This window comes from Tauraco erythrolophus, chromosome 18, assembly GCF_009769465.1.
Source record: "Tauraco erythrolophus isolate bTauEry1 chromosome 18, bTauEry1.pri, whole genome shotgun sequence".
NCBI classification, from domain to species: Eukaryota; Metazoa; Chordata; class Aves; order Musophagiformes; family Musophagidae; genus Tauraco; species Tauraco erythrolophus.
Genome location: NC_141482.1, coordinates 3,204,853 through 3,231,359, shown reverse-complemented (window position 1 = coordinate 3,231,359; position 26,507 = coordinate 3,204,853). Strand labels below are relative to the sequence as shown.

Below are 26,507 nucleotides of genomic sequence, written 5' to 3'. Positions count from 1 at the left end.
TCACCACGCGTTATCCTGACACCTCAGCGGGCCTGAGCGCCGCGGTAGGGGCTGTCACGGGCAGCAGCGTGTAACTCCCCGCCCCGGCGGCGCGCTGACTGGAAAGGGCTGCACCCTCGCTCGTTCCTCTGCGGCCGTGTGCGCGTTTCTCCCCAGCCACCGCCTGAGCCTTGTGCCGGCCCTTGTGCTTCAGGCCCGCCTCCCTCATCTATCCCCGCTCCTTCCGCGGTTCGCCGCCGCAGGCCGGATCCCGCCGCGGGAAGGCAGAGGTGGCGGCCTCTCCCCGCGCCCGCCTCCCCCCCGGCCCGCTGGCCCGGCCCGACGCCTCCCCCCGCCCCGAGGAGGCCGCCGCGGCGCGGGGCGGGGCGGCCCGGAGGGAACCCAGCGGCGGCGCCGAGGGCCGGGCTGCGCCCGCCATGGCGCCGGCTCCTCCTGCCTCCCTGAGCCGTGACGTCAGCGCGCCCCATGACGCCGCTCCCAGGTTCCGCTCGGGAGACCGCTCCCCCCCGCTCTTCCCGTCATGCCCCGCGCCCCGCTCCGGCCGCCTACATCTCCCAGAAGCCCTCGCGGGTGGCCGCCGTCTGCCGGCGCGGGGCGGCGCCGCGGGGCACGCCGGGAGTCGGATGCGGCGCGGGGGCGGCAGGGCGGGGCCCGGGGAGTCCTGCGAGCGAGCGGCGGCGGCGGCCCGGGCTGTGCGGGCGGACTGACGGCCGGTCGGTCTGTGAGGGGGGCGCGGAGCGAAGGGAGCGAGTAGCGGTGCTCCGCGGCCGTCCTCGCCTCAAACCGCGGCCTCGGCGGCCCGGCCCGGCGCAGCCATGTCGGGGCTCTTAGGGAAGCTGTTCGGGACGGGCGCCGGCGGGAAGGGCGCCGGGAAGGGCCCGTCCCCACAGGAGGCGATCCAGCGGCTGCGAGACACGGAGGAGATGCTCAGCAAGAAGCAGGAGTTCCTGGAGAAGAAGATCGAGCAGGAGCTGGCGGCCGCCCGCAAGCACGGCACCAAGAACAAGCGCGGTGAGCGGCGGGGCTGGGGGGCGCCGGGCCGGGCCCCTTCCTCTGGCAACAGGTCTGCCGAGAGCGGGGCGGCCGGTCGGGCTGCGGGCCGCGCTCGGCGTGCCGCAGACACGACCGTGCGGCGCTGGTTTATGGATCACCGCCTTTATTCCATAGCGCGCTGCCCGGGAGCCGCGGCAGCCCCTCCCCAGCGGCGCCCACCCCGGAGCAGCCTTCTCCCCGCCGGGGAAGGGCGGCCTTTACCTGGCTGACGTGGGCGCCGCGTCACGCCCGCGTGATAATGATGTCACGCTGCTGCTCGGCTCTGCTGCGCGACGTGTGCTTGCTGTTCCGCGTGCGCGTGGCTTTGGGAGAGGTTATGGAAAACATCGCGAAGCGGAAGCGGGTGCGTTGCTGGTGGCGTCCAGGAGTGGCTGGAAAAGTGGTGCATCGGCGTGGAATGAGGCCCTGGTGTACTGTCTCGTTTTTTTGCTTCTCACAAACACAGCTTTTTGCTAAAACTCTGCTTAATTTGAGGATTTGGTTAAATATAGAATCATAGAATGGTTTGAGTTGGAAGGGACCTCAAAGACCATCTAGTTCAAGCCCCCCTGCCATGGACAGGGATACCCTCCACTACACCAGGTTGCCCAAAGCCTCGTCCAACCTGGCCTTGAACACTTCCAGGGATGGGACATTTACAGCTTCTCTGGGCAACCTGTTCCAGTGCCTCACCACCCTCAGAGGGAAGAATTTCTTCTTTATATCCAATCTAAATCTGCCCTCTTTCAGTTTAAATCCATTGCCCCTTGTCCCATCACTACACACCCTTGTAAAAAGTCCCTCTCCAGCTTTCCTGTAGGCCCCCTTTAAGTACTGGAAGGCTGCTATAAAATCACCCCACAGCCTTCTCTTCTGCGGGCTGAACAGCCCCAACTCTCTCAGCCTGTCTCCATAGCAGAGGTGCTCCAGCCCTCGCATCATCTTCGTGGCCTCCTCTGGACCTGCTCCAGCAGCTCCGTGTCCTTCTTGTGTTGTATATTTGTTTCTAATAAAAGCTGTCGGTGGCTTATAAATAGATATTGGAAATTGGTGTTCACCAGGTGGAACACAGCCTTCCAGAGGAGGTCCCGCTGTGTATGTGCGAGCAGTGTTTGATATTCATTAATGGTCTGTCAGCCTGAAGATAAGAAGCGGGCTGTCAGCGTCTGTATTTTGGTGTTCTGATGAGCTTCTTTCTTGTTTTACAACAGTCTCACTAAAAGCGGTGTTTTCAGGAAAGTGTATGTAGGTTTTTGTGTTGCCCTTTTTGAGCTGGGTTACAGAAAACAACGGTTTGAAGCAGGACGTGTGACTCTGTCTGCAGCACCGAGAGAGGGTAACACAGAACTGTTGGCTGAGTAGCAAGCGTTAATTTACAGTAATTACCAATAACAGGTTCTGCTTCACATCAGTGCTTCAGTCAGCGTTTTAAGCCTCCTTTCAAGCCTCAGAACAGTTGCGCTGCATCGGGGCTTCTCGCTTGCGCTGCGCTGGAGGGTAGCACGAGTGGAGCAAGCTCACGGGCACCTTCTGGGCTTGAGGTGGTGCCAGTGTGGCAGAGGCCTCACTTGCTGCCCCAGGTGTCTTCTGAAGGACCTCAGCAGAGCCTGGCTGCAGGCTTGGCTAAGTTAGTTTCTAAATCAAATTTGTTGCAACAGTTTTATTAAGTCTGAGTTTCTCGTGCAGTTTTTGGCCTAGTTTGGTAATGAGCTTAAAAGGAGAACTAAAATACACCTCTTCGTAGTCTTCCTCTTCTTCTGCAATTTCTGCATCCTCTGTCTTACACCAATCCTGTTTAACTTCTCCTAAACTCTTTCTGTGGCTGGTTGTTGAGGTTTTGGTCTTGCTTTACTGTAGTGCCATCTCTCTCCATGCTTTTCTGTGCGTGCTGCTCTGGCAGCGTGCTCTGGAGCACTTTGGTTAGTGGAGGGATTAAATATCTTTGGAGGTGGAGGAAGGAGAAGAACCTGCCCATTCACTAGCGGGATTCTGGGTCAGACTAATTGAGGTCTCACGGGAGGACAGGATCCTGATGAGTAATTAAGGAGCTGTGAAAAGGAGAAGGGCTAGGGATGGTTTTCTGGTGGAAAACAAACCCTCTGTTTTCCAGAGGACTTCTGAAACCAGGAGGCCAACTTTTATTATTGGGCTGCTAGGAAAGAGACAGCTGGTTATCCGATAGCTTGCTGGGAAGTGAGTTCCCCCCAGGACAGACGAAGGGACTGCTCATTTATTCTGGGTTAAAGATGTCAGTCATCAGCTGAGCTCCAACAAATTGCATCTTTTTATACGCAGTCGTTTGGATTTTTTTTCTCCTCTGACTTCAGGCTGTTTTATACTCCAGAAATTAAATCCATAATTTAAGTGAAAATAAAAATATGTTGGTTTTATATGTGTAAGCCTGTCTTTTTAATGGAAATATTTGGATATAGTTGACTGTTTTAAGTAAAACTGAACAAAAGCTAATTAACTAGAGATTTATTTTTTTAAAACCGTTGAATCAACTTTTAAAAAAATACAACTTTAAGAATCCTTAAGCTTTCTTAGTTCTCAAAGACTGAAGCATTTTGCTCTGGGGATTTCTGTGTATCCCTGCTGTTTAACTGTGGATGGTGTGTACAAGTGATGCTTAGCTGGACAATCGTGCTGACATTAACAGGAGCTGCTGTGGCAAAGCCAGCAGAAGAACATTCGTGTCTGCACCAGTGGGGGCAGGGGGCTTGCCTTGGAAAACCTGGAATGACATTTTTGTTTTCTCAGAGGAAAGATGGGTGTCTGGCACACTTGGGGTGACAAAAGGAGGCGTTCTCTGCTCTCCAGCACACTGCGCCATTGTTCGGGTGCCAAGGGAGCGGGGATTCCAAAGGCTCATTGACTAATTCCTGCGGCACTTCTGGAGTCTAACGAAAGCACAGAAACTTACAGGCCTTCTGGTTCTTGCGCCCGCCCCAAGCACGTGCACGTTTTTATTAATTTGTGAACTTACTTTACATGTATGTTTTTCATAATGTAAGTGTAGGATATCCAGACTGTGTAACTCCTCACGAAATTCTGAAGTTAAAAGGAGTAACTAACTAGTATAAATTTCCTTAGTCTGTGTTGTTTCTTGGCATGGGAGGCTTTCAACTTTTAATAAAAAGCTCCTTTTTTTCAGGGTCTTTCTGTTCTTTTCTGACTGCATAGATGTGGCAATTCTGTGATCACCGTGCCTTCCAAAGGAGCTCCAGTCATTTTAATAAGAAGTAATTTTTTTTCCTTCACTCTACAAATTCCTTCTCATTAGTCCACAATATCAGAATAGCTCCTGGGGGAGGGAGAGGGCAACAGTCTCCAAGTGCTGGCGTGAAGGCACCTGTGCCACTTCCAGAGTGTGTTGGGGAGACCCAGCAGTTACAGCTTTAATGTGCATGTGATTTTTGGGTTTTTTTTGTCCATGGGATGAAAAACTACTGAGGAGAAGACTGATCATGTTTAGAAGGGTTTCTTGAAAAGATCCAAGTTAATGTTCCCTCTTCTGGGAAGAAGTTCGGTTATGCTTGGGTCTTGTTTTGTGTTATCTCATGGAAATGTTCAGCCTAATCTTTTGGAAACAGCATGTGTTCTGGTGTTTATGTTTTGTTTTTTTCTTTTTTCTCAAGAGGCTCTTCAACACTTTTGCTGTAACTCCTGAGTAGCAGACTTACTCCTCTCAGTGAAGTTAATGGAAGTAGGAATAGTACAGCATGGTTTGAACACCAGTCAGCCAGTGTCTACTAGACTTTAGATCTGTCCTGAAAATAACTTTTGCTTTAACAAAAGAAGTGTGCAGCTGTGAGCTTGATGGTTTGGAAGTACTGTGCTGCTGCTGCATCCTTTTATTCCGCTCCAGTTTGTTGATACGGTGTTGTTGCATCCAATCTGGAATACTTTGTCAGGCACTCAGACTTCCTGAAACAAACCAAACTGCTAGATCTTGCCAAGGGTTGTGGAATTCTGGTGCCCAGTGTTCAGTTTCAGGTTGGCTCAAGCTGATCCTAATGACTGCTGCTCCAGTTTTGCTCCTTTCCTTGTGGCTATCGCCAGATCCTACAAGAGCTAGCTCACAAAGCCAAGCTGCCAGAGAAACAGCATACAAGCAGAAAAAAAAAAAAAACAAACAACGGGTTGATTCCTTGATCTGACTACTTTGAGTATAATGATTCCAGATTCTGTTTCTGCATTATCTTTTCTGATGGAAACCCAAAGCTCAAGTTATGTCTCAATGTGAAAATTACAACAGGGAGAGAAACCTGATGCTCTGCCAGATGCTGCTTTTATAAGTAATCCGCTCTAGAGTTTAGATCCAGGTGAATCGATGCAGTTCTGTTCCTGCCTGCCTCTGGATTTTACATTTTTATTAATGAACACTAGGTGCACAGGCACCGGAACGGGTGAAAAGCTAACGTTGTGCTAATAGGCAGTACAAATATTCAGGCTTTAGCAGGAGACTGACATTTCATGGATTTTCTGTCAGCTCTGGCTTCTGCTAGTTAGCATTTTTTTCTCCTCTGGTGTCAAAGTTTCTTTTTCACTGTAGATAAATATAATGCTGGTTTTTTAGCACTGGTGACTGAGTAAAAATAGGTGCAAAACCACTGCGGGATTCTTGCTGTATAATTCAGGCTTTTCCTGGAAAGAGAACACTCCTGTGCTCCACCCCACACAAAAACCCCAACAAACAAGAAAGTTGGGCGTAGGCTGAAGCCAAAAGTCTTAATTTTATGCCCAGCTCCATCTCACAATACGTCACAGTGCTGCCACGGGTAAGTCAGTTCAGCCAGTTGATCTGATGGAAAATTAACTATTTACCATCCCGCTGCGTTTCCAGTCTGTCATGTCAGTCTGCCGGTGTGGTTTGCCTGTTGCTGGAGGGTTATTGTGTCTGGCACCAGAGAGGAGACAGAACTGCTCTTCTCTGTAGCAGCTCGGTTAACCTGGTTGAGATGTACAACTGGTGTGTGGTGGTGTGGCTGTGGATCTGCCACTGGCTGGTCCCCAGTGACCTGGCTGCCAGGAGCGGTAGTGCCTCGTCCCGCTTGCTTCTCTTGTGCTGGTGTTAGCATTTGTGTGGGCAGTGCATGAGTTGGATTGGTTTGCTGATCCAGCCAAAACCCAGCTCTTCATCAAAAAAATAAACAAAATAAATGTTTTCTGCGCTTAACCGCACAAATGCTGGAGCTGGCAGGGAGCGGGAGTCGGGAATGTGACTGGGAGGAGGAGGGCAATTCTGTCTCTCCTGGCAACAGATCCCTGCTTGGTCAGCTTAGATGTATTAGTTGTGATAAAATCTGAGTGTGACGTGCAATCTCCCAGCAATGGGATCAGCTGATCATTAATTAAAAAATGGAAGCAAGCCTGCATGGTGATGTGGACTTTCTTTATTTAGGTGTTTGAGTGGTTCAAAATGTTGCAATGATGTGGAATTCAAGGAAGAGAAAGCTGCAACCTCAGGCCTGGGTGTGGGCAGAGACTCAAATGACCTGTGACCATGTATGTAAGGTCTTAGACGTTGATGTGTTGCTTGTGAATGTGTTTTTAAGGTCCTGCTTGCCACTTGGCAAGAGAAGGGATCTCTGCTCCCAGAATCGAATAACGTGAGCCTGGTTTTGTTTCCATGAATCATAAGATGCTGATGTAGGGGAAGCAGGAGTCCTGCAGCAAACACTATCCAGCCCTTCTTGTGGTACTTCAGTCCTCCTTTTCTGTTGTAAGTCATAGCCTAATGTAAAACACGTTTTTGAGTTCCAGGTGCTTAACTGGAAACCACGGCTTCGGTGCAAGGGTGCTGCTGATAGCAGTGCTGGCCCGAGTCCTTCATCTCCCCTGAGGCTAATGAGTTGAGCATTAACTGCCTGGCTTGGGAGAAGTTTGATAATTACTCTTTTTAAATAGGTGTTTAAAAATGAGGAACTTCTAGTTTATAGTTTTATCCTACCTGTGTTTAACAGAAGCTTTTGGAGGCAGATTGCTGTAGTATAGAACGGTTTGGGAGGAATGGGGGGATTCACAAACACCCTTTAAAACAGCTTTAGAAAGTGGTGTAAATAAAACAAAAAAAAACTTGTGGTGTTCTCAGATGTGTTTTGGTGACTGTACTTGATGCAATCCGTCCTTCCTCTGCTCCTGTCCTGTGTCAAGCCTGTTAGAAGGGAAACCTGGTGTGTTTGCCACCAGTGACTTGGGGTTTATTGCTTTTTCTCTCCAAATGTATTAGATGTTGGATTCTAGTATCTCACTAAGCTTCAGCCCTAGTTGCTGGATTCTACATAAGGGCTCCTAGTGCTAGTTCAAAACTGTAATTTGCAGGTGATGGGAATTGTTAGTTTGGTTTAACCCTATTGTACTTACTCAGACTTGTGCAGAAAACTACCGGGTGGTTTCTCACTGGCAGAATTTGTGCTGAGTTGTGCAATGTTTATCTGTACTGAGATGTTGTTAGGCTTTGCTAGATGAGCTTTAAGGTCCTTTATGATCTTGATGATCTTTAAGGCTTGAACTAGATGATCTTTAAGGTCCCTTCCAACCCAAACCATTTGCACTTGTATCCTTCAGGCCTCTTTGTCAATCCCTTCTTGCTTGTTCTGACTGGATTGTGTTAAGAAATGTGTGCTCGTACTTGAACGTCGTCCATCTGGGCCCTGCAGCAGGGTTCCAGCTGGACCTCCTGGGACGCTGGGGATGGCCAGGCACCATGTGCTCAGAGACACGCTGTGGTGCAATCTACAGTTGCACGGCAGACAGATCAGTGTAGGAAAGGTGCTGTACTGGAGCTTGGAAATAAAAATGGTCACTGCTGCTTACCTAGGAAATCTCGGTGCTTCCAGGCCTGAAGTGATGGTGAAGGACGTGGCTCATTGCTGAGCAGGGGATTAATTTAAAATGACGAAGGGAGGGAAGGTGTCACATCAAGAGGAGACTGCAGCCAGTGCTGTCCAGGAGAAGGATATTTTCGTTACCCAAACTGTTTTGCATTTGCTCTTTGGCATTCGTGAATTAGGAGGGTACCACCACCTTTAAGCTCTTGAAGGGCTCGTGCAGACTGTGTTGCCCGTATTGCTGGGCTGAGCAGACACCCTTGCAAGAGGTCTGCTGCCGCTGTGTGTGCCCACGTGCCTCTGGTCTCTTTTTCTGATAGCCCAGCCCCTCCGGCCCGCGCACGGCGCTCTGCGGTGCTGCTGGGTGCTTGTGCTTGCTGGGAGCAGCAGCGGGCTCGGGATGCACCACTGGCACGTGCTGAGTCCAGCTGGGAAAAGACCACTGTGATGGTTTTGGCACTTCTTACTCTCCCCTATGAAATCCCCTCTGTTTTGGAAAAAAACAAAGTTTTAATATTGCCCTTTCTGTTTTTTGGAATAGTACGTGCTGTTTGCTCCAGAGACTTTGCATGGGATGTGGTGTGAGCGGGGAGGATGTGGCCTGACCTTCTGCAGCCAGCAAGGCCCTGCAAGAGTGTGTGTGGGGGGGGAGTGGAGTGTAAAGTAGAATCTTGCAGTTTACTCATGCTACTTAAAAATAGGTGATTTTTTTCAAAACTAGAAGTTGGAGCAGCTCACATGCTTTAGCGTGCTTTCCATGAAGCTTGAAGTCAGGTGTCCAGCAAAGTGGAGCTCCAGGCACGAGGTGCCTGAAACAAAATGGATGCAGTTGAATAATGCTAAATAGGCCGTGCATCAGATATTGATAGACCTTTGCCTTTCCCTCAGACAACCCAAGGCCGCAGCACGTAACTGATGATAAGAGAAGGTTAGTTCTGCTCATAATCATCCTGGTTGAGTCTTTGAGCGGAAGCGGTGTTACAGTTGCTGAATAGTGTGACCAGCAGGAGCAGGGAAGTGATCCTGCCCCTGTACTCGGCACTGGTGAGGCCGCACCTGGAATATTGTGTCCAGTTTTGGGCCCCTCGCTTCAAGAGAGATATTGAGCTCCTGGATCGAGTCCAAAGAAGGGCGACTAAACTGGTCAAGGGGCTGGAAAATAAAACTTATGAAGAGAGGCTGAGGGAGTTGGGGCTGTTTATCCTGGAGAAGAGGAGGCTGAGGGGAGACCTGATTACGGCCTATAAATACTTGAGAAAAGATGGTGGGGAGGTGGGGGAAGGACTCTTTACATTAGTGATGGGTGATAGAACAAGAGGAAATGGGCATAAGCTTAGTCAGGGGAGATTCAGGTTGGATGTTAGGAAGTATTTCTTCTCTGAAAGGGTTGTCAGCCACTGGAATAGGCTGCCCAGGGAGGTGGTTGAGTCCCCATCCCTGGATGTGTTTAAGAATAGGGTGGATGATCTACTTGAGGATATGGTTTAATGGGGATTAGGGATGGTTGGACTCGATGATCTCTAAGGTCTTTTCCAACCTAGAAATCTATGAATCTATGAAGATGCTGGTGGATGCAGGCAGGTCTGCTCGCAAGGCTGTGGCCAGGTTGCAGGTGAGGAACCTCAGGGCACTGTGAACCTTCCTGGTGGCAGGTACCGAGGGCAGTGAAGTGGCCACAGTGGCCTCTCACAGGTGGGAACACGGGAGAAGGCAATAATAGTTCTGCCCGTAGTGTCCTTGCCGTTGGAAGCTCAGCTGGAAAAGGTCTGCTATGGCTTCCTCCAGGTTCATCGTTTAAAGGAAGCCTTGCCAATAACCATTTCTATAGGGGCTGGTACAAGTATAGGGTAATTATACAGACAACTGTTATCTTGCAGCTCTCAAGTGACTGGCAGCAAACGATGGAAGTTCGGGGTTGTCCAAATAACCATGTTTACAGCTTCTGGGTTTCTAAAGGTTTGTGTTTTCAGCTTTTTCGCCCTTAGTCATTAGTGTTGGAATCTGAGCTTCTGTGAAAAATCTTTAAATTTTGGCATCTCAAAATAGCATAACTTCAGCAGATGAGGTGTTAGGAGAAATGCTAAATATTATGACAGCCTCAAGAAAATTCGTGGACTTGCCAGCATTCTAATAATAATTGCCCAAAGCTGGAAAATGCGTGGTGGATTACCCAGGCAGCCACTTGTTATTTTCCCCAGGAACAGAAGATCTCAAAGTGGGCCACTTAAGCTGGGATCTTCCGAGTTTTGTGACTTAGTCACAAAAATATTGTTAACCATAGGGAATTTGGTTGGTTGGGTTTTTTCCCTGTGAGAAAAAGAACATTTTGAGATACTTAAGAAGAGCTACTTCTGTTCTTGTAAAGCTGAACCTCTACCTGATGCATTCCTGGCAGGGGTTCAGAGGAAGATTGTAGTTTTTCACTGGAATTCTCTTTAATAAGGTATCTTCAGGAATCACAAAATAAAGAAGAAAACCCCTGAAGGGTATTTGCAGGCTGTGAGAATCCCAAGGCGTCTTTAAGGAACATACTTTTCTCATCCTAAAAGTTTAGACATTTGTTGCATTGTGAGTAATTATCTCCTTTAATTCTGATGTGAAGTAAGGTGCAGATTTTTAACTGCAAAGTTACTGGGTGTTTTAAAAGTGTAAGGGAGGATGATTTACCGCAGCAGTCGTAGGAAATATCTAGTTTTATTTGGAAAGAAGGAACGTGTTTTGGGTAAATCAGTTTTGGAGGTGCCTTGCTCATTCCCTGCCGTCGTCCAGTGACATGCAGGACCACAAGAAGTGAAACACTGAAAAATGGGAAATATGGTATTTGCTTTCCTTCCAGAGGGTGGATCAGATTCAGTGTAATAGTTGGAAGCATTGGGCCTAGATGGTCTTGGCTGGTCTGGTGTTTCTTAGGCTCATTCCAGCTCCTGGGTGGAACAAACCCGTTGGCTGTTTCTCTGTAATTGGGATCTGTCTTTCCCAGTTTTCTCATCTGGGCTACAAATCTCCCTGCAGTTGATGTTTTTTCCTTCTTTTGGACAAAACTGTCCCAGACTCACCTAGAGATTATTTTACAGAGGGTTATGGACCGGAGGACCGTTGCCTTGATGTCCAGGGGGCAGAGGAATGTACTTCCAAGGCCGAAGGCTGGCTTGCTTTCCACACCATCCACCTGTTGCATGAAGAAGGCCAGGCCAGGAGGAGGGTGACAAGCGCAGTACGTTTCCATCTGTAACTTTCAGCCTGAGTGAACTACTGGCTGCTTCAGGAAGAAATAGCGTAGTAATCATGAATTCTCCGTATGAAAATGACTGCTTGTGACTCATTTGGATCAAGGAAGCATGACGAGGAAGTGTGTCACTGCCTTACGTCTCGGCTACGGGAACATCATCAACAACTGCTGGTGCAAAAGTTGAGTCGATGCAGAGGGTAACGGCGTGAAGGTGGTTCTTCAGGTTACTGTGGTGTTCAGGTCCTGCATGTGTCAAAGCTTTGCTGTTGTCCAGGATGCTTTTTATCTTTTTTTTTTTTTGCCTTTGTGTATTTATAGATTTTTAGACCAGCAGAGCTTACTGTTTAGTTTACTCTCTTGCACAATAGACTAAATGTTCCGGCACTACTTTACTCAAGAGGAAGTTGTCATCTTGTTGTTTTCAATACGGATAGGGCAGAAACCTTTTATTCTCTGCCCGGATTTGGATGCTTCATTGAAGTAGTTTTAATCAGTCAGTTCATCTCTGAGCTGGGAATAGTTGCCTTCTTTTGACAAAAGGGTTTGGGAACGTTATTAGGTGTTTGGTAGACAGACGCAGGAAGATAAGTGGAGGATGAAGACTGAACTGTGTTCATGATTCCCTGCTAAAAGTACAGCATCTCCCAAAGGAAAGGCACGGGATGATGCTGTCGGCTCTCGTGAGCTGCTCTCTGGGAACTGTATTGCAGACATTAGGCTCTGGCATTGTGGGGAAACGTGTGGTAATGGCTTCAGACATTCAGCATCAAGTGACTTTTAGGCCCGTGTATATCATCTAGACATCATAGGTCTCAGCAGGTGATCCTCATGGGAAAGGAGATCATGCTGCTTCACACTGTATCAGCCCTGGAGTTGATGTGAGTTTATTCTGAACCATGCTTCGGTACCTCGGTCTCCCAGCCGCTTTCACACCGTGATGCTTAAGATCAAACCTGACTTCTTGGATGTCTGACATGTTGTGCTGTGCCATCAACTTGGCTCGATGTGACTCGGTGTTTAATGGGCAACTAGTTAGGATTACGCTTATGCGTATTCTTACAGGCCATGCTTGCTTTCTTCCTCTTCCAGTCCCTTGTACAAAGCCTGTATGTCACTGTCCAGGAAAGGCTTTATGATTCTTTTCATGTAGAGACATCTCACCAACGCGCAGGATGTGGGCAAGGCTCTGCTGGAGCAAAGGAAGGGTAGCACGCATTCTCCAGAACTGGAAATGGCACCAAGATAAAAATGCTCAGGCAGAAGCTTGCAGGACGAGGGTGTTCTCTAGCTGGTATATCTAGGGTAGGTACATGGGTTTGGAAATACCTTGAAAGGTTTTGGAAACACCCTGAAAAGGTCTGACCTCTAGGACCATGAACAGGGAATTAAGCATCACCAGCTTTTGCATCTGGTGAGACTCACCTGATCTGGGAGGAGTGGTACGTGCTGCAGGTCTGTTGTGGTGAGACACTGCCTGGGTGCTTCTACACTGCGTTTGGTTTGAGCCGACCTGAATGTTCTTCAGATGGTTAACAGTTTCTGGAGCTAGTGAATCCCTGCAGAAGGATATTTATTCAAGGCTAAATTCAATGGTGTGAAAGGAGTCTGGCAAGGCTGTAGTGGGATTTATATCTACCTTTTTATCTGCTTTTAACATTGGGGGATATTTTCTGAATTGCTTTAAATTACCTTTTTGCTGCTTAGGAATTTTTTTGAGATGTTGCAGGCAGTTTGCTAATTCTCAATGGAATGAGAGATGAGCAGCTGCTGCCTAAGATTCAGCTACTCTACTGCAGGCAAGGCAGCCAATTATTTCTTACACTCACTGATGCCTCTTGTTTATCCCATTTCAAGGACGGTGAGAATGTTGCTGGTGATTAAATTTGCTGCTGAGGCAAGTGCCGGGAAGATGGAACGGTATTTTTAAAAGCAGCAAAAGTAATGACGCTTCTGTTGAGCGAACAGTAGCTGGATATGCCATATAACATGCAAGACAGTCGCCCAGTATGAAGTTGATTATCTCAGTTATCTCCAGTGGCTGGGCTTTCTGCTGGAGGGGCCCAAAGTCTCCCATTTGGGAAGCTCCTCCGCAGCTGTCTGGCACTGCTTGTTTTGATGTGGCTGACGTTTGGCGTACATTGTTTTGGAAGCTACTGTGCAACTTCTTCATCCCATATTAATAGAGCTGATGTCCTTTTGCAGTGGTATCTCTGCTGCTGCCATTTCTTCTCATTTGCTAGAGAGAATGTAAGGTGTGACATTAAATCATTTTCCCCTCGATTGGAGTAATCAGAGCTGTTAACCTGTGTTTCTTTCTCTGGATGAGAAGCTGTTCTATTTTAGGTATCAGTGTGATTTTCAGCAGGTTTTTGCAGAGACAGGAGTTGGATAGGCAGGAAGCGTGTGTGTTGTGAGCCACAAATTCCCTGGATCACAAACAAGTGATACACTTGATACAAGTGTGGTTTTGAATTCAGTGAAACTCCAGAATTATATTTTCAGGTGTTTCCAATGCTCTTTGAAGTAGCTGGTCCTCCTGCTCCTCTCAAGTTGAGACGTGTTTTTGCTAGCAAAATTTGGAGCTACAAGTATGTAAAAAAAGAAGTTATCTTAAGTTCTTCCTTGTTTTTTGTCTCCTAATCTATACTTCTCTGCTGATGATATTTAAAGGCATTAATTCAGTAGAATTGCTGTATGCATAAATATCCTGTAACGTTACTTGTCCTACAAGCGTGTGAGCAGTACTTATTTGCAGGAGAGCTGTTGATTTGTAATGAAATCACTGACACGTTCACAGTCAATTTCTCCTCTCTGAACGCAGTATTGTATTTTTATTATCCTGCTAACTTCATATCACAGTGAACGTTTTTTATTTCATTAGCAAACTACTGTAAATATTGCAAGGAAAATAGGAAGACTTACAACAGCTCTGTTAATGATCATTTATTTATATACAGGTTGAAATACTTTACATAAACTCTTACAGATAGCATTTTTTGAGAACAAAGTGAAATTATTTGGGTGAGCAGTCATGCTTTTCAGACGGTGAGTGCACAGAGGAGGATAGTCTGGCTAAATGACTTGGCACTTTTCACTTTTGAGTGTTCATTAGTCAAGGAGTAGTGACTGAAAGCCATAACACGCTCCTGCTTATCAGTTGTGTTGGAGGGCTGGGTGCTGCCGTGGTAGGCATTATAATGAAACCCTTGGCTTCTTGTTGTTCACCGTGGTCAGATGGTACATGTAAAACTGCTGCTGGAATTTCCAGGGGGAGGCTATCACAGACATTCAAATAAATAGGAAATGAAAAATAGTATTTTGCAGTTCATCAACTGAAGACTGTAAATAAATAAAAAAAAAAGCCCTGCAACAAGGAACACTGCCCTCCCAAAACCAACCAACCAAACCTCCCCCAAAAACCCAAAACAACAACAAAAACCAGGAAGGAATAGCTTTTTATGTATTAAAAAGTTTGAGTTCTGAAAAAGGCTGTAAATTGTTCTCCAAATGTATTTTTATACATGTTTTTAAGTTCAAGTAGTTGAAGCAGCCAGTCCAGATCTGACTGCTTTTGACTCAGCTGCTGTTTGACTGGCCTTGCCCTCCTCTCTGGAAGCTGATGTTTTCTTTGGGAGAATTTCTCTCTAAAAAGGAACTGCAGAGATGAGAGGCTGATGCTTATTAACACTGAGACGTTTTATATTGCTTTGCCAGTGAAAAAGAGGTCATAAACTATTTATATCAATTTTAATGGGTCATAGCTCTATAGTGAAATTTTTATGAATAAAAATTGGCTGCAACATCCCAGCCATAGCTGATAATAAAGACAATGAATATGTCAGAATGTCATATGGAGAAGATAATTTTGAGGCTGCTCACCATCTCCTAATGGATGACAGGAGTCACTAGGTTAGTTTTAGATTTATTACCTTTAATTTAATTGTAATAATAGATGTATAACTGCTTTTTCCCCAATGCGTACTTCTTCATGTATTCTGCTGAAAACTTTACTAAAATTCAAATAAAGTACAGCTAAGTCTTGTTATCTGCTGTTACTTCTTTAGAGGGTATTTTAAGTGCATGGAATTCATCATGTGCATTGGATTTACAAGCTAAGAACACACACTGTGCCTGTTAAGGATAAGGTACGGGTTGTAAAAGTTGTCTAAAATACTCATTTATTAGCAGGTTCTTGCTGTCGTTTTGTGCCAACTAACTTCCCATGTACTGATCCAGTATTTTTGCTGTCGCTGGGTCTGTATTAATTCGTTAAGTGAAAGTTATCTTAAATGTTAAACTTTTTTTTTGGTTTACCAACAAAAAAGTTTTTACCAACAAAAAAGTTTTTTTTTTTTCAGTTTACCAACCGAAAAGTTTACCAACAGTTTTCTCTGCTTGCATCAATTTGTCTAATCTGTGACTGGTCGGGAGGGTAATCTGTCAGTTTGTTCATGTAGAAGGTCTCAACAGCGACTGTCCTGGTGTGCAACTGACGGGAGATCTGAGCTAAAAAAAAGAAAAGGGGGGAAAAGAAAAAGAAAAAAGGAGGGGGAAGAAAACAATCCCCCCTAAACCAGCCAGTGATTTGAACTGGTATTACTGTTTTTATATGTAACAGCAGGGCTATTTCAAGGGTAAGTTAACCCCCAGCCAAAGGCAGGATGCTCTGGAAGGATAAACTTGTCACTGAGCGACTCCAGTGGTAAGTCACTTCTGGTGGAGGGAGGGCTGCTGGTGGGACAGCGAGTGCTGACCAGGGACACCGCCTGTTCCTGGTGTCCTTCATGGCAACGTGCCGTGCCCAGGGGGAGCTGGGGAGGGTTTTATGCACAGGGTTGCCTCCAGCTGTAGTTAGGAACAGGTAGAGATTGTAGCTGGGTTCTTCCTGTGCTTTATTCTGTGTCAAGGCAGATGTTTCCATCATAAAACCACAGCATGGTGAGAACAAGCATCAATCCTTACTTATTTCGAGCCTCTCAGTATGAGGCGCTTTGCAGAAGCTCCTGTGAGTCTGGTCCCAGCGATCTTGTAATCTCGTGTAGCTTTTTTTACTCTCAGATAAGGAAATTGTTGCACTGTTGGAGAACTTAGATCAGCCATTTCTAGAAGGAAGTGCTGGTGATCTCTCTAGCAACAGGTTCTGGGTCGTGAGTGAAGTCTCTCTGGCGATGTTAGAGGAAAAAATGCTTTAAACTTAATATATGGTTATAGTTCCTGCTGAAGCAGTTCCACAGCAATTAAAGCTGGGTATTAAATTACATTGCCTGCCTGTGTAATTACTGTCTTGGAAGCGGTGAAGGCATAATTAGGGGTGTGGGTCCTGAGGACTGCCTTTTCCACGGCTGCCTAATGCCACAGCAGTCTTCATGAAGAGCAAAGATGGGCCATGTTGCCCTTTGACTTCAAACACACATCCGTTTCTTCCATCTGTATAGTGCTAGAGCACATATTTGTAGCCTACTGTCTCTTTTTCCTATTTATTTAAAATTCTGGAAACCGATTTTTTTCTTTTTGAGGAAAAAGCCACTGTCATTCCCTTCAGAATAAGTATTTATTGCTTTGACTTCAATGAAAACTTAATAAAAATATATTACTCTGACAGTAGTACATAAAATTTCAGTAGGTATTTATGCAGGTGGTAAAGACTATTTTGGAGGAAAAAAGCAGCACAACTGCTCATCAGTTTTCAAAATTGATGCATGAATAGGAGAGTAGAGATAAAGTAGCTGCAGATCAGAACGGAGTCACTCCCTCATATCTATATCTCCGTCAGATAGCACTGCTCTCTAAAGCAAGTCCAGTATGATAGCAATATATGGAAAATCTACAGCCCCGTTATTTGTGCTGGCAAAGACTGTTGCTGGTCCTGTGTTTCCAGCAGGAGTTGGTGGCTTTTCCCCCTTGCCTGTGCCTGTTTGGGTAAACCCCTTGGCCCCTGCACCGCCGTTGGCGTGGCTCTCGATTTTGCTTCCAGATGGACCCTTACTCTAGAAATTCCTTGTGACCTCTGAGCTGTGGGTATTGATGCGGTGTGCTCGTCCACAGATATCTGAAAATTGGGAAATCAGAGCTGAGAGATGGAAAAAGACTTAACTGTAATGGTCTGAAACAAACAAACATGATTGTAGGTGTTTCTCAAACAAAATGCCTTTTTATTAACCTTTTCATGAAAGTAGATGCAGAGAAACGATCGTTTGGTGATCTGTTTTTCTAGCTGAGACAAATACCGGTTAGAAAGGTCTGCCCCAGGTCCTAGCAGTCTCCACCACCCTGTGCGGAGAGCCGGCACGTGGGAATGTGGCACAGAGCATGGTCCTGAGTTGCATTTGCATCCGGATGCGGGTGCCTGGAGCGTCTGTGAAAGGGGCACTGCCAAAGGGCTGCACCACTAATTGCAACAAGGGGAATCCTGAATATTGCGTGTAAATCCCCTTCTGTGGGGGGAGGAATAGGGGAAATGAAGGATGAAATGAATGCAAGTGACCTAAATTAACTTGGTATTTTCTTATCTTTTCAGTTTAATAAAATCTTCTAGTTATAAACAAGGACTATTAAAAAATAGTTAAGCAAGAAAACACAGGTGAAATAAATTGCAAGAAGTTGTGATCATCTAATTTGAGGCACTGAATACCTCGTTTTACATTCCTTAGTGCTTCTAGCTGCAAGAAATAGCCATCTCCTGTGCAAGATTTTTTCCGTTGCAGAAACTCATTTATCACTTTGATGTTAATCGACCTGTGCTAAATATTTATGCTGAACTGTCCAGGCACTGCAGCTTTATGCACGTTTGGTGCTGGGGCTGTGTATGGGTTTGTGCTCCTTTTAGGCTACTGGAAGAGGCATTTCTACCAGTTGGTCTTCAAGTAGGTACAGGTGGGCACTGTGGCCATGGGAAGCTTTGTCCTTGCGTTGGCCTTGCAGAGGAGAGGGGGAAATATAAATATCTTTGGTAGTTCTTGGTCCGAAGGAGTTGGAAATGTTTCTAGAAAATACCACAGATCCTTTTTAAGTTTTCACTTTAAACAAGGCAAGTTTTAAACCAAGTGTGTTTATATTCCTGTTGCTGTGCAGGGGTCTGTGTGCCAAGCCTCCGACTGTAGCAGATCTGAGCGTGGTTGGTGCTTGGCTGAGAGACCAGCAGGATCTCAAGGAGGTTCAGCAGGAGCTCAAGGAGGTTTAGCAGGAACTCGGCAGGCAGCAGTGCTGCACCCTGGACCTGGGTGGGAGACGTGTGCCATCTTCCAGTTCTTGTTGTGGGGATCCCTGCTCAGTTTTGCAAGCTTGAAGATTATGTACCATGCTTTTGTAGAAGTGGGAGCCTTGATCTGTACGTACAAGTGAGAAACTAATCAAAGAAAGGATTTACAAAACAGAGCGAAGGCTGGGGAGTGCGGTTCTGGTACGCTGAGCTGGTGTGCGTGGGAATAGGAGGGGTAGGGTTACCCAGCAGTCCTGATAAGCACTTTCCATCCTAAGATCTTTTACAATGATGCTTGCAATGTTTGGTGTCTGAGCAGCTTGTTTTAAAAGTACATAAGCATGAAATGTAGATAAACTGCAGCTATTCTCAGAGAAAGCTGTAGTGGGGAACTGCATGTAAATTATAGTACTTGGGTTTGTACAACGGTTATAAAATCTCTGGTTTTGCCAATAATTCTCCATGATGCACAAAATCCTCAATAAAGAATGTCCTATCACTGTCTGACACTTTCACAGCATCTGTCACTACATAAACACAGCCTATTAACAGTTTTATCTTTCCAAGTAAGAAAACTTTATATATCCTTAATTAAACCATCAGCGCAAAATTAACCAGACTAAATATACCAGTAATGTGTTGCTCCTCGCTTTAAAGCTGGAATGTTTCAGATGATATCTGTGTTGTGCTTGATTCTGCAGAGCAAACATTGTCCTTTGTGTCACATGAAACCCCAGTCCTGTTCCTGCTCTCGTCAAACGAGAATGGATGTTGGACTGGCCCCAGGATAGCGGGCGGATTTCCTTGTCGTTGGAGTGAAAGTCAGTGAAGGGGCTTCTTTTGGGAGCTTCTGTTGGAACAGTCGAGGTGACCTGTGCTTCTGTGTTTTCGATCGCTTCTACTAAATCAACCTGTGCTACTTAGTGTGCTTGGCAGCCTTAGCTGTACCTTCACAAAGGACTTTTTTCATTCTCTGATACGGTAATGTCATCTGAAAGTCATCAAACACAGTATATTCCTAACCAGTGGTAGAACTGAAGGTATGTGAAGGGCTTTTGGGTGCCAGGACGTTATCTTGAAGGACTGTCAAGCTTCTCCACATGGCATCTGACAAAACACGCAGGGTGCCTGCAGGCTTTGTCTGCTTTTAGGAGAGGAGCTGTTTTACGCCTGTTGCAGGAACATACTCGTTGTGTCACAAAATTATCATCCCTCTAGGAGGGGAGATAAAGGAAGGTGTCTGCTGTCAGGATTTCCAACTCATCATTTTCTACTCCTCTCCAAAAAATCTGCTAAAGGTTTGAAATAACGTCTTTTAGAGGTTTCAAGATTTAAAGCCTTTATTTGCCATCATTCCTGGTGCACGTGACTGAGCTTTTAGGACGTTGATTTTTAGCAGAGCTTATCCTGTATCGTGTTAACTGTTTTCTGCTATGAGTTTCCTGGAGATTAGAGCATTGAAGAAATGAAGTGTGCACTTGGCTGAGTTCGGAAACCGAGAGCAAGGCTGTGAGGACAGCAGCTCGTGCCTAAGTTGAGTTTTTGAAGTAGGTGGGTGTATTACATGACCAAGACTGTCACACAGTGGACAAGTCTGTTCATATCAGGAGGGGAAGTAGAAATGCCATGAAGGGAAGCTGTGCTTTTGTCTTACTCCATGTGATACTTGGTGTTTGTTCATCAGCCAGCAGTGCTCCATGGGTCTTGCCCTCGCTGCAGCTCCTACCAAAACTTTTAGCCATTTACGGGCAAGATTATACATAAATCTAGTTTGTGTTCACTGCCAGTGTCTCGGGAACGAACGTGCAGTGGTCTGTTCTCAGTCTGGTGTCTCGGGCAAAGCAAGCTGTTGACTGTTTCCATCCATTGGATGCATACCTGTCTGGGTGGGGTGGAGCTGAGCGTTGCAGAAGGAGCTGGAGAAGCCTAGCTGTGCAGCGAGTTGGACCAGTCCTCCCACACGAGGAGATCCCCGTGGGTGTGGATGTCTGTGTTGGTGCTGGTGGTGGGGTGGACTTCTCTTGCAAGAGCAGGCATTGTGCAAATTGCTGAAACCAGTTTAAGTGATGGCATCACCTCATGTCTATCAGTAGAGACTGTTGCGTGGACAGTACCTTGTTGTAGGAGTAATATGAAACGTGCACAATGTTTATTTATATAAAAATATTTCTGTGTGTGTACAAATATTCACAGCATTAGGTAGCAAAGCTGAAGAAACATTTGTCTTTGTATTTGAATGAGTTTCTTCTCCCAGCAGCTGCCCAGAAGTTCATCTGGCTGGTAGGGACCCTGCAGCAGCGTTGTAACCTCATCTGATGGGAGCTACAACAGCAGCTGTGCCTTCGTGTGTTGGGGGTGATGGTGAACAAAGACGTTTTTAAGGGGATCAGCTTGTGTGCTGAAGCCTGCTGTTTGTTGTAGCGTAGTCCCTGGTTTGTGGTGCGTTACGAGTAACTGGGCTACTGATCCTTGAGTTGCTTCTTGGCTTGCATCCTTCGTGTGGCAGGGGATGGACAGCAGGCAGCTGGCCACCTTGAAACAAGTTTGTTGAAGGAGGCAAACACAAGGGTTAGGCAGCTTAGTTTGTCTAGGAAGAAAAGTAGATGGCAAATAATAGAAAATGTTAAACGTTGCTCTGTACCACGTGGCATTTGGTATAAAATGTGAATGGCTGTTTTGGGTATAAATCTCACAAATCTTACCCCCTTTTTGTTGTTCAGCTGCTCTGCAGGCCCTAAAGCGTAAGAAGAGGTACGAGAAGCAGCTTGCACAGATAGATGGCACGTTATCAACGATTGAATTTCAGAGGGAAGCCCTTGAGAATGCCAACACTAACACTGAAGTGCTTAAGAATATGGGTTTTGCTGCGAAAGCTATGAAAGCCGCTCATGACAACATGTGAGTTATTCCCTTCTGCATCTTTCTATAGGACCTTTAGTTTGTCATTTGTTTGATCTGCTAAATGCCAGGTATTTCATAACCAAAGGTAGAGCTGGAGTAACAAAATCTGTTAAAAGGCTATAACTTGAGTGAAATTAAAATACTAGATTTACTTTCACGTTGAACAAAAGATGCAAGTGTCAATGCTTTCTGAGTTTGACACCGTTTTATATGGCACAAAGCTGTTGCCTTTGTCCAACAGAAGGCTAGCACCAGTCTAAAGCGAATGGGAAGGTGCACCACCTAGGGATCCACCCAGTAGCAGCATTAATTTTAAGCCTCAAGGGGAGACTTAAACTTCTTTCTGTGCAGTGGAGTTTGTGTATGTCGCAATAACTAAAGGTTAACTGCGTTATGGGCCTGTTGTACTTGCTCCAAAAGCAAATATTGTAGATATAATGTAATAATGCTGGATCAGGGAACAAAGCAAATTATTATTAATACCAGTAATGCAGAACAAAACCTCTTCACATGAAGTCTCTGTATATAACTGCTGTGAGCTAAGCTTCTAGGGAAAAGTGAAAAATACATGCATAATTTTCTCGTGACAGGGAGGACAAAATTCAGACTTGCATGCAAAGTATGTTTTGGGAAAGGATCTCGTAAATGTCATCGTGGTGTGGCATTTCTACGAAAACTGAGGAATACGGTCTTAAGGGTTGATTGGGAAAGTGTCTGATTATATTGAACTCTTCCCTTTCTTTTACAGGGATATTGATAAAGTAGATGAATTAATGCAGGACATTGCAGAACAGCAAGAGCTGGCAGATGAGATTTCAACAGCCATCTCGAAGCCAGTAGGATTTGGGGAAGAATTTGATGAGGTATGCTTTAAATTTTCCTCTGTTTATATCACAGAAACACGGGATCATTTAGGTTGGAAGAGACCCTTAAGATCATTGAGTCCAACTGTTAAACCTAACGCTGCCGAATCCACAACTAAACAAACTGTGTCCCTAAGTGCCACATCTACACATTTTTTAAATACCACCAGGGATGCTGACTCTTACAAGGTCTTTCTTTTTAAGATCTACATATTTTTGTGTATCTAGGTGTAGTAATAGGATATAAAGTCTCTCCTAGAGCTTGTTACTGGCTGTTCCTATCAGTGCATACAGCAGCTGTGGCCCTGACTTTATGCTGAGAATGGTCTGAATGGCCTGATCTGAGAATATTTGGACTTATTTCCTCTTCTCTTCACTGCTTTCTCCACCCTCCCCACCCTCCAAGAGATCATGTACAGGAATTCAGATGAAGAATCAGACTCATCTCCTCAGTTTGCTCTGATCCTGTGTGTTTAAGCTGCTTTCTTTAATAATATGACCAGCTAAATCTACTTGCTAATAAATATGACTTAAAGTTTCTTCCTTTTTTTTTTTTTCACCTTTCAAAAACTAGGATGAACTCATGGCAGAACTAGAGGAACTAGAACAAGAAGAACTAGACAAAAACTTGCTGGAAATAAGTGGTCCCGAGACAGTACCACTACCAAATGTGCCCTCAATATCAATACCATCAAAGCCAGGTATGTATGGACCTTCACCGGAAACATCTTGGGTTGTTAAAAAGTATGCTTATTGAACTGGCAGCTCCTCAGGTTTTAGAGATCCGGCTGCAGGCAACGCAGACGTTTTGCTGGAAATTGCTTCATGAATCAGAAATTACATCTAGTGCCATTTCTCCGTGGGAGTGACCTGCTTTTCATAAGAACTGTGACAATTAATAGTTATCACAGGAACAGTTATCTATTCTAGTGCCACCAGCATGTCTACAGCGTTGGACGATGCTCAGGGGAGAGTGGAGATGTGGAGGAAGGAAGCCTTCTACCATTTGCTGCTGGCCCAACGGGGAAGTAATCTTGACAAACATACCAGGGCTGTGAAAGGGAGTGGAGAGTATGTTAGCTCTTGGAATTAATCCCAGGCTGGTTCAGATTCCCACATTGAACCATGCTTCCCTGGTGCTGCTTTGTTTTTAATTTGATCCCTGCTTTTCTGGCTTTTGGGAGGAGCTAACCTCAGAGTCCCCTCTTTGGGGACAGCTGTTACCTCCTCTGAGGTTTGCAGATACTCAAGCCAGATGTTACCAAACTTAGGATCATCGCAGTCTTAGAGCACACGTATCCAGGAAATTTTAGTTGGTGTGATTCTACGTGGAGTACAGGCGAGAAACGTTCATATTTACACAGACAGTTCAAAGCTGCTGTTAAATTTGATCTTCTATGAACTAGAAGTGATACCTTATGAAATACAGTTGAGGTGGAACACCTCTGGCGTGCATTAAAGGGGTGTGAAGCTTTACTGCCCTATTTTGCTGAATCTGCCTTAATGTATTATGAATAATTTGTGGACTTTGCGGCTCTGTTTCATGGGCTTACCTAGGAAAAAAAGGTCCAGTACTAGTGGATGAAAGTAGTCCCAGCTGGCCAGTGTATCTGTAATTATCTCGCTGCCTTTCCAGGCTTAAAAGGACCTGGGAAGCAGCAGACACTGCCAAACAACAAGGTTCTGTTTTAGGTGGCGTGCTATGAAGTTTGCTCCTTGTGCATTATAGTTCTTTTATTTTGCCATAACTTGTTTTGTGTTTTTCTAGCTCTGTTCTGCTAGGCAGACTTGCCGACAAGTGTCGATGAGAGAGGAGTGAGTTGCATCAAAATACTTTAAATCTGAGACTTTATCTAGATTCAGATCCAACAGCGGGAGAAATAGTTTAAACTAACGTGTGCGTTACGTTTTGATTTCCTGGCTGGTTTGATGAGGTTTGTTCTCTAAATGTTCTTTGGATGTGGCCATTTAAACGTTCTGACTTGAACCTAAATATACTTTTTTGCTTTATATTAGGTAGTAGTGACTGCACACTAGTAAGAGGCATTGCAATTGTGCATGTGTTTAAGTAACTATACAGCATAAGGCTTGTGTAGATACAGCACTTCCTGAAATCATAAAAATAATAAAGATTATGAGTGTTTTTTGTAGTAAAAACTGAGTATAAAACTCAGTGGTTTCTAGGATTTATGTTAAGCTGCTTTTGGAAGGAAATCAGAATTCCATTAATGTATTTAAATAGCATGCTACTTTTTACTTAAATAAAACTGCCTCCAAGATAGGCATTTGAGAAACCTTGGGATTCTGCCGTGGTGGTGGGTGGGGATTTTGTGGGGGCTTTTTTTTTTTTAACCTAAATTGTTTTTCACTTAAAATTGACTTAATATGCACTGGGATTATAAATTTACTTGTTGTCATCGTGGGTCAGACTTCCAAAGGGACTGCTTTAGCTGACAACACAGGTACATGCTTCATTTGTCTTTCGGAAATAAGTCATGTGTCTTCTGCAGGAGAGCTGACTCTTATTGCCTCCTTTTTATTCATTGAGTGGAAAATGAGCGTGAGCTTTCCTGCTTTTCCAGTTCTCAGGAGCTTTCTGCATTTTGACTTAATCAGCCTGAATGAGAAATTTTTTGCTGTTGCCTGTCAGCTGAGTTGATGTCAGAAGAAATTTCAGGCAAAAGCTGGTTTTGTTTAATGGAGACTGGAAGAGCTTAACGCAGAAAAACAAATTCCAAACTTGTACAAATGATAGATCTTGAGTTTGACTTAGAGCTGACTCAATTCTCTTATGTAAATCTTTCATTTGGCATGACACAAACCATTTTGAGTATGAATTATTTGACTCTATTTTCCCCCTTTTGAAGCAAAAACACTGTCTGAGGAAAATGACATCTTTTTTTTTTTTTTGTATTTTCCAAAATTATTGCAGCTATTTCTGGGTTAGAACCTTTTTGCTGAGTTAATGGTTTTCATCTCCAGAAACTGGGCTTGTCACGTTATGACAAATAGCAGCATTTGCTCCCCTGAAGGACCAAAACTGCTAACAGGGCAGCCTGTAGGCTGCTGCTGGACAGTCACGTCCAGCCAGCTCTGGTGAGCGTGGCCAGCTTGAACTGAAGCAGGAGCTGGAGGTCTCCAAATTCGGTACCTAGCTAGACCAAAACACAGTTGCCTCATTTGTTGTGCTTCCAGGACTTAATGGTGGAATGAGGAAGTTATTTTTTACTGGGGAGAGACCATAATACTGGAGATGGCAGACAAATTTGTGTAAGAAGCTGTATCCCTCTGGAAGGGGCTCAGAAGCTGAAGGCTCGGGGTCTTCTGCTTGGAGGCTTAGTGACTATGGAAAACAACGTGGGCTGCTGTGCACATCTCAACCTTCATACATGTTTGTGTTCTACTCGTGTGCTGGTGTCTTTCTCCACTTAAAGTGGTCATGTCAGGAAGTTTAGCCCATGCTGGCTTTTTCAGAAGGTGCCTTTTATTTCAAAAAGGTCTTTTTTTTCCTCTACTGGCATTCGTTGCTTCATTTGTTGGGTAGGTCAGTGGCACGGAGGCTCCTCTCCTGCAAAGAGTTGAGACAAGGTTCTATTAAGATTCCTGCTCATTTGTTTTCTTTTAATATTTTACAGCGAAGAAGAAAGAAGAAGAGGAGGATGATGACATGAAAGAGCTGGAAGCTTGGGCAGGAACCATGTAACCACAGCAGTAACTGGCTGGAAAAAGACTTTGATGACCTATTCTGGGTGCAAATGTGTGTGTTGAGGAGAAAGCATAAGCGAAATGTCTTTTATCTTTAATTTTAACCCAAAGCAGTGGGAAGTGCATTGCTGTTTTCTGCATAGCATGGTCTGCACAAAGGAAAGAAGGGGGAGCAGGGGGAATTGCCTGCGGTTCGTACGGTTGAGTTTCTGTAAAAAGGTATTTGCAAAATCAAACGTTCAGCTTTTGGACTGTGCTGCTGCCACTGCTGGATCTTCATCTTCAAAAGTTTGGGCCATATTGAATTGAAATAAGCTGAAAAACACTCTGTAATTTTAAGTCAGTTTTAGTGTGTTTAGAAGTCTTGTAAAGCATTTAAAAATCAGGAAAAGTCATAAGCCACCATTGGCTTCTTATTGTGTTTAGGTGCAGGAATGCTTTAGGTTTTCAGTTCTTTGCAAGTTCTATTTATATCCCTGGACTGATGTGTGGCCAGCCCGTGTTTGTCACCGCAACAACGTAGTCACTGTTCCCGTTTTAATTGGTCATAATGATTTGCAATTGACAAATGCTACCTTGGAAGTAGGGGAGATTTAAATTTCAGTTGTACATTTTTCTACATAGCACTACAATGTTTATTGCTTTTTTTGTGATAATTGATAACCCATTCAGATACATGCACACAATTATTTTAATTAAGAAACTACTATGGATTGCACTGTATTAAATATCTTGATTAATTTTCA

At 45.1% G+C, this 26,507-nt stretch overlaps 1 protein-coding gene across 1 annotated transcript; it reads left to right on the top strand.

Annotated features, from left to right (window-relative positions):
- Positions 1-815: 815 nt before the first annotated feature.
- On the top strand, positions 816-26,507 carry CHMP4B (charged multivesicular body protein 4B). Its single transcript, XM_086622772.1, has 5 exons — positions 816-1,011; positions 21,013-21,190; positions 21,942-22,056; positions 22,631-22,757; positions 25,692-26,507. Exons 1-5 carry the CDS (start codon positions 816-818, stop codon positions 25,757-25,759), a joined length of 684 nt encoding a protein of 227 aa, XP_086478898.1. The 3' UTR covers positions 25,760-26,507.

Coding starts and splice junctions, on each gene's coding strand:
- CHMP4B (XM_086622772.1), top strand. CDS start 816: ATGTCGGGGCTCTTAGGGAAGCTGTTCGGGACGGGCGCCGGCGGGAAG. Junction 21,191..21,941: donor AAAGCCGCTCATGACAACAT/GTGAGTTATTCC, acceptor TTTCTTTTACAG/GGATATTGATAAAGTAGATG. Junction 22,057..22,630: donor TTGGGGAAGAATTTGATGAG/GTATGCTTTAAA, acceptor TTCAAAAACTAG/GATGAACTCATGGCAGAACT.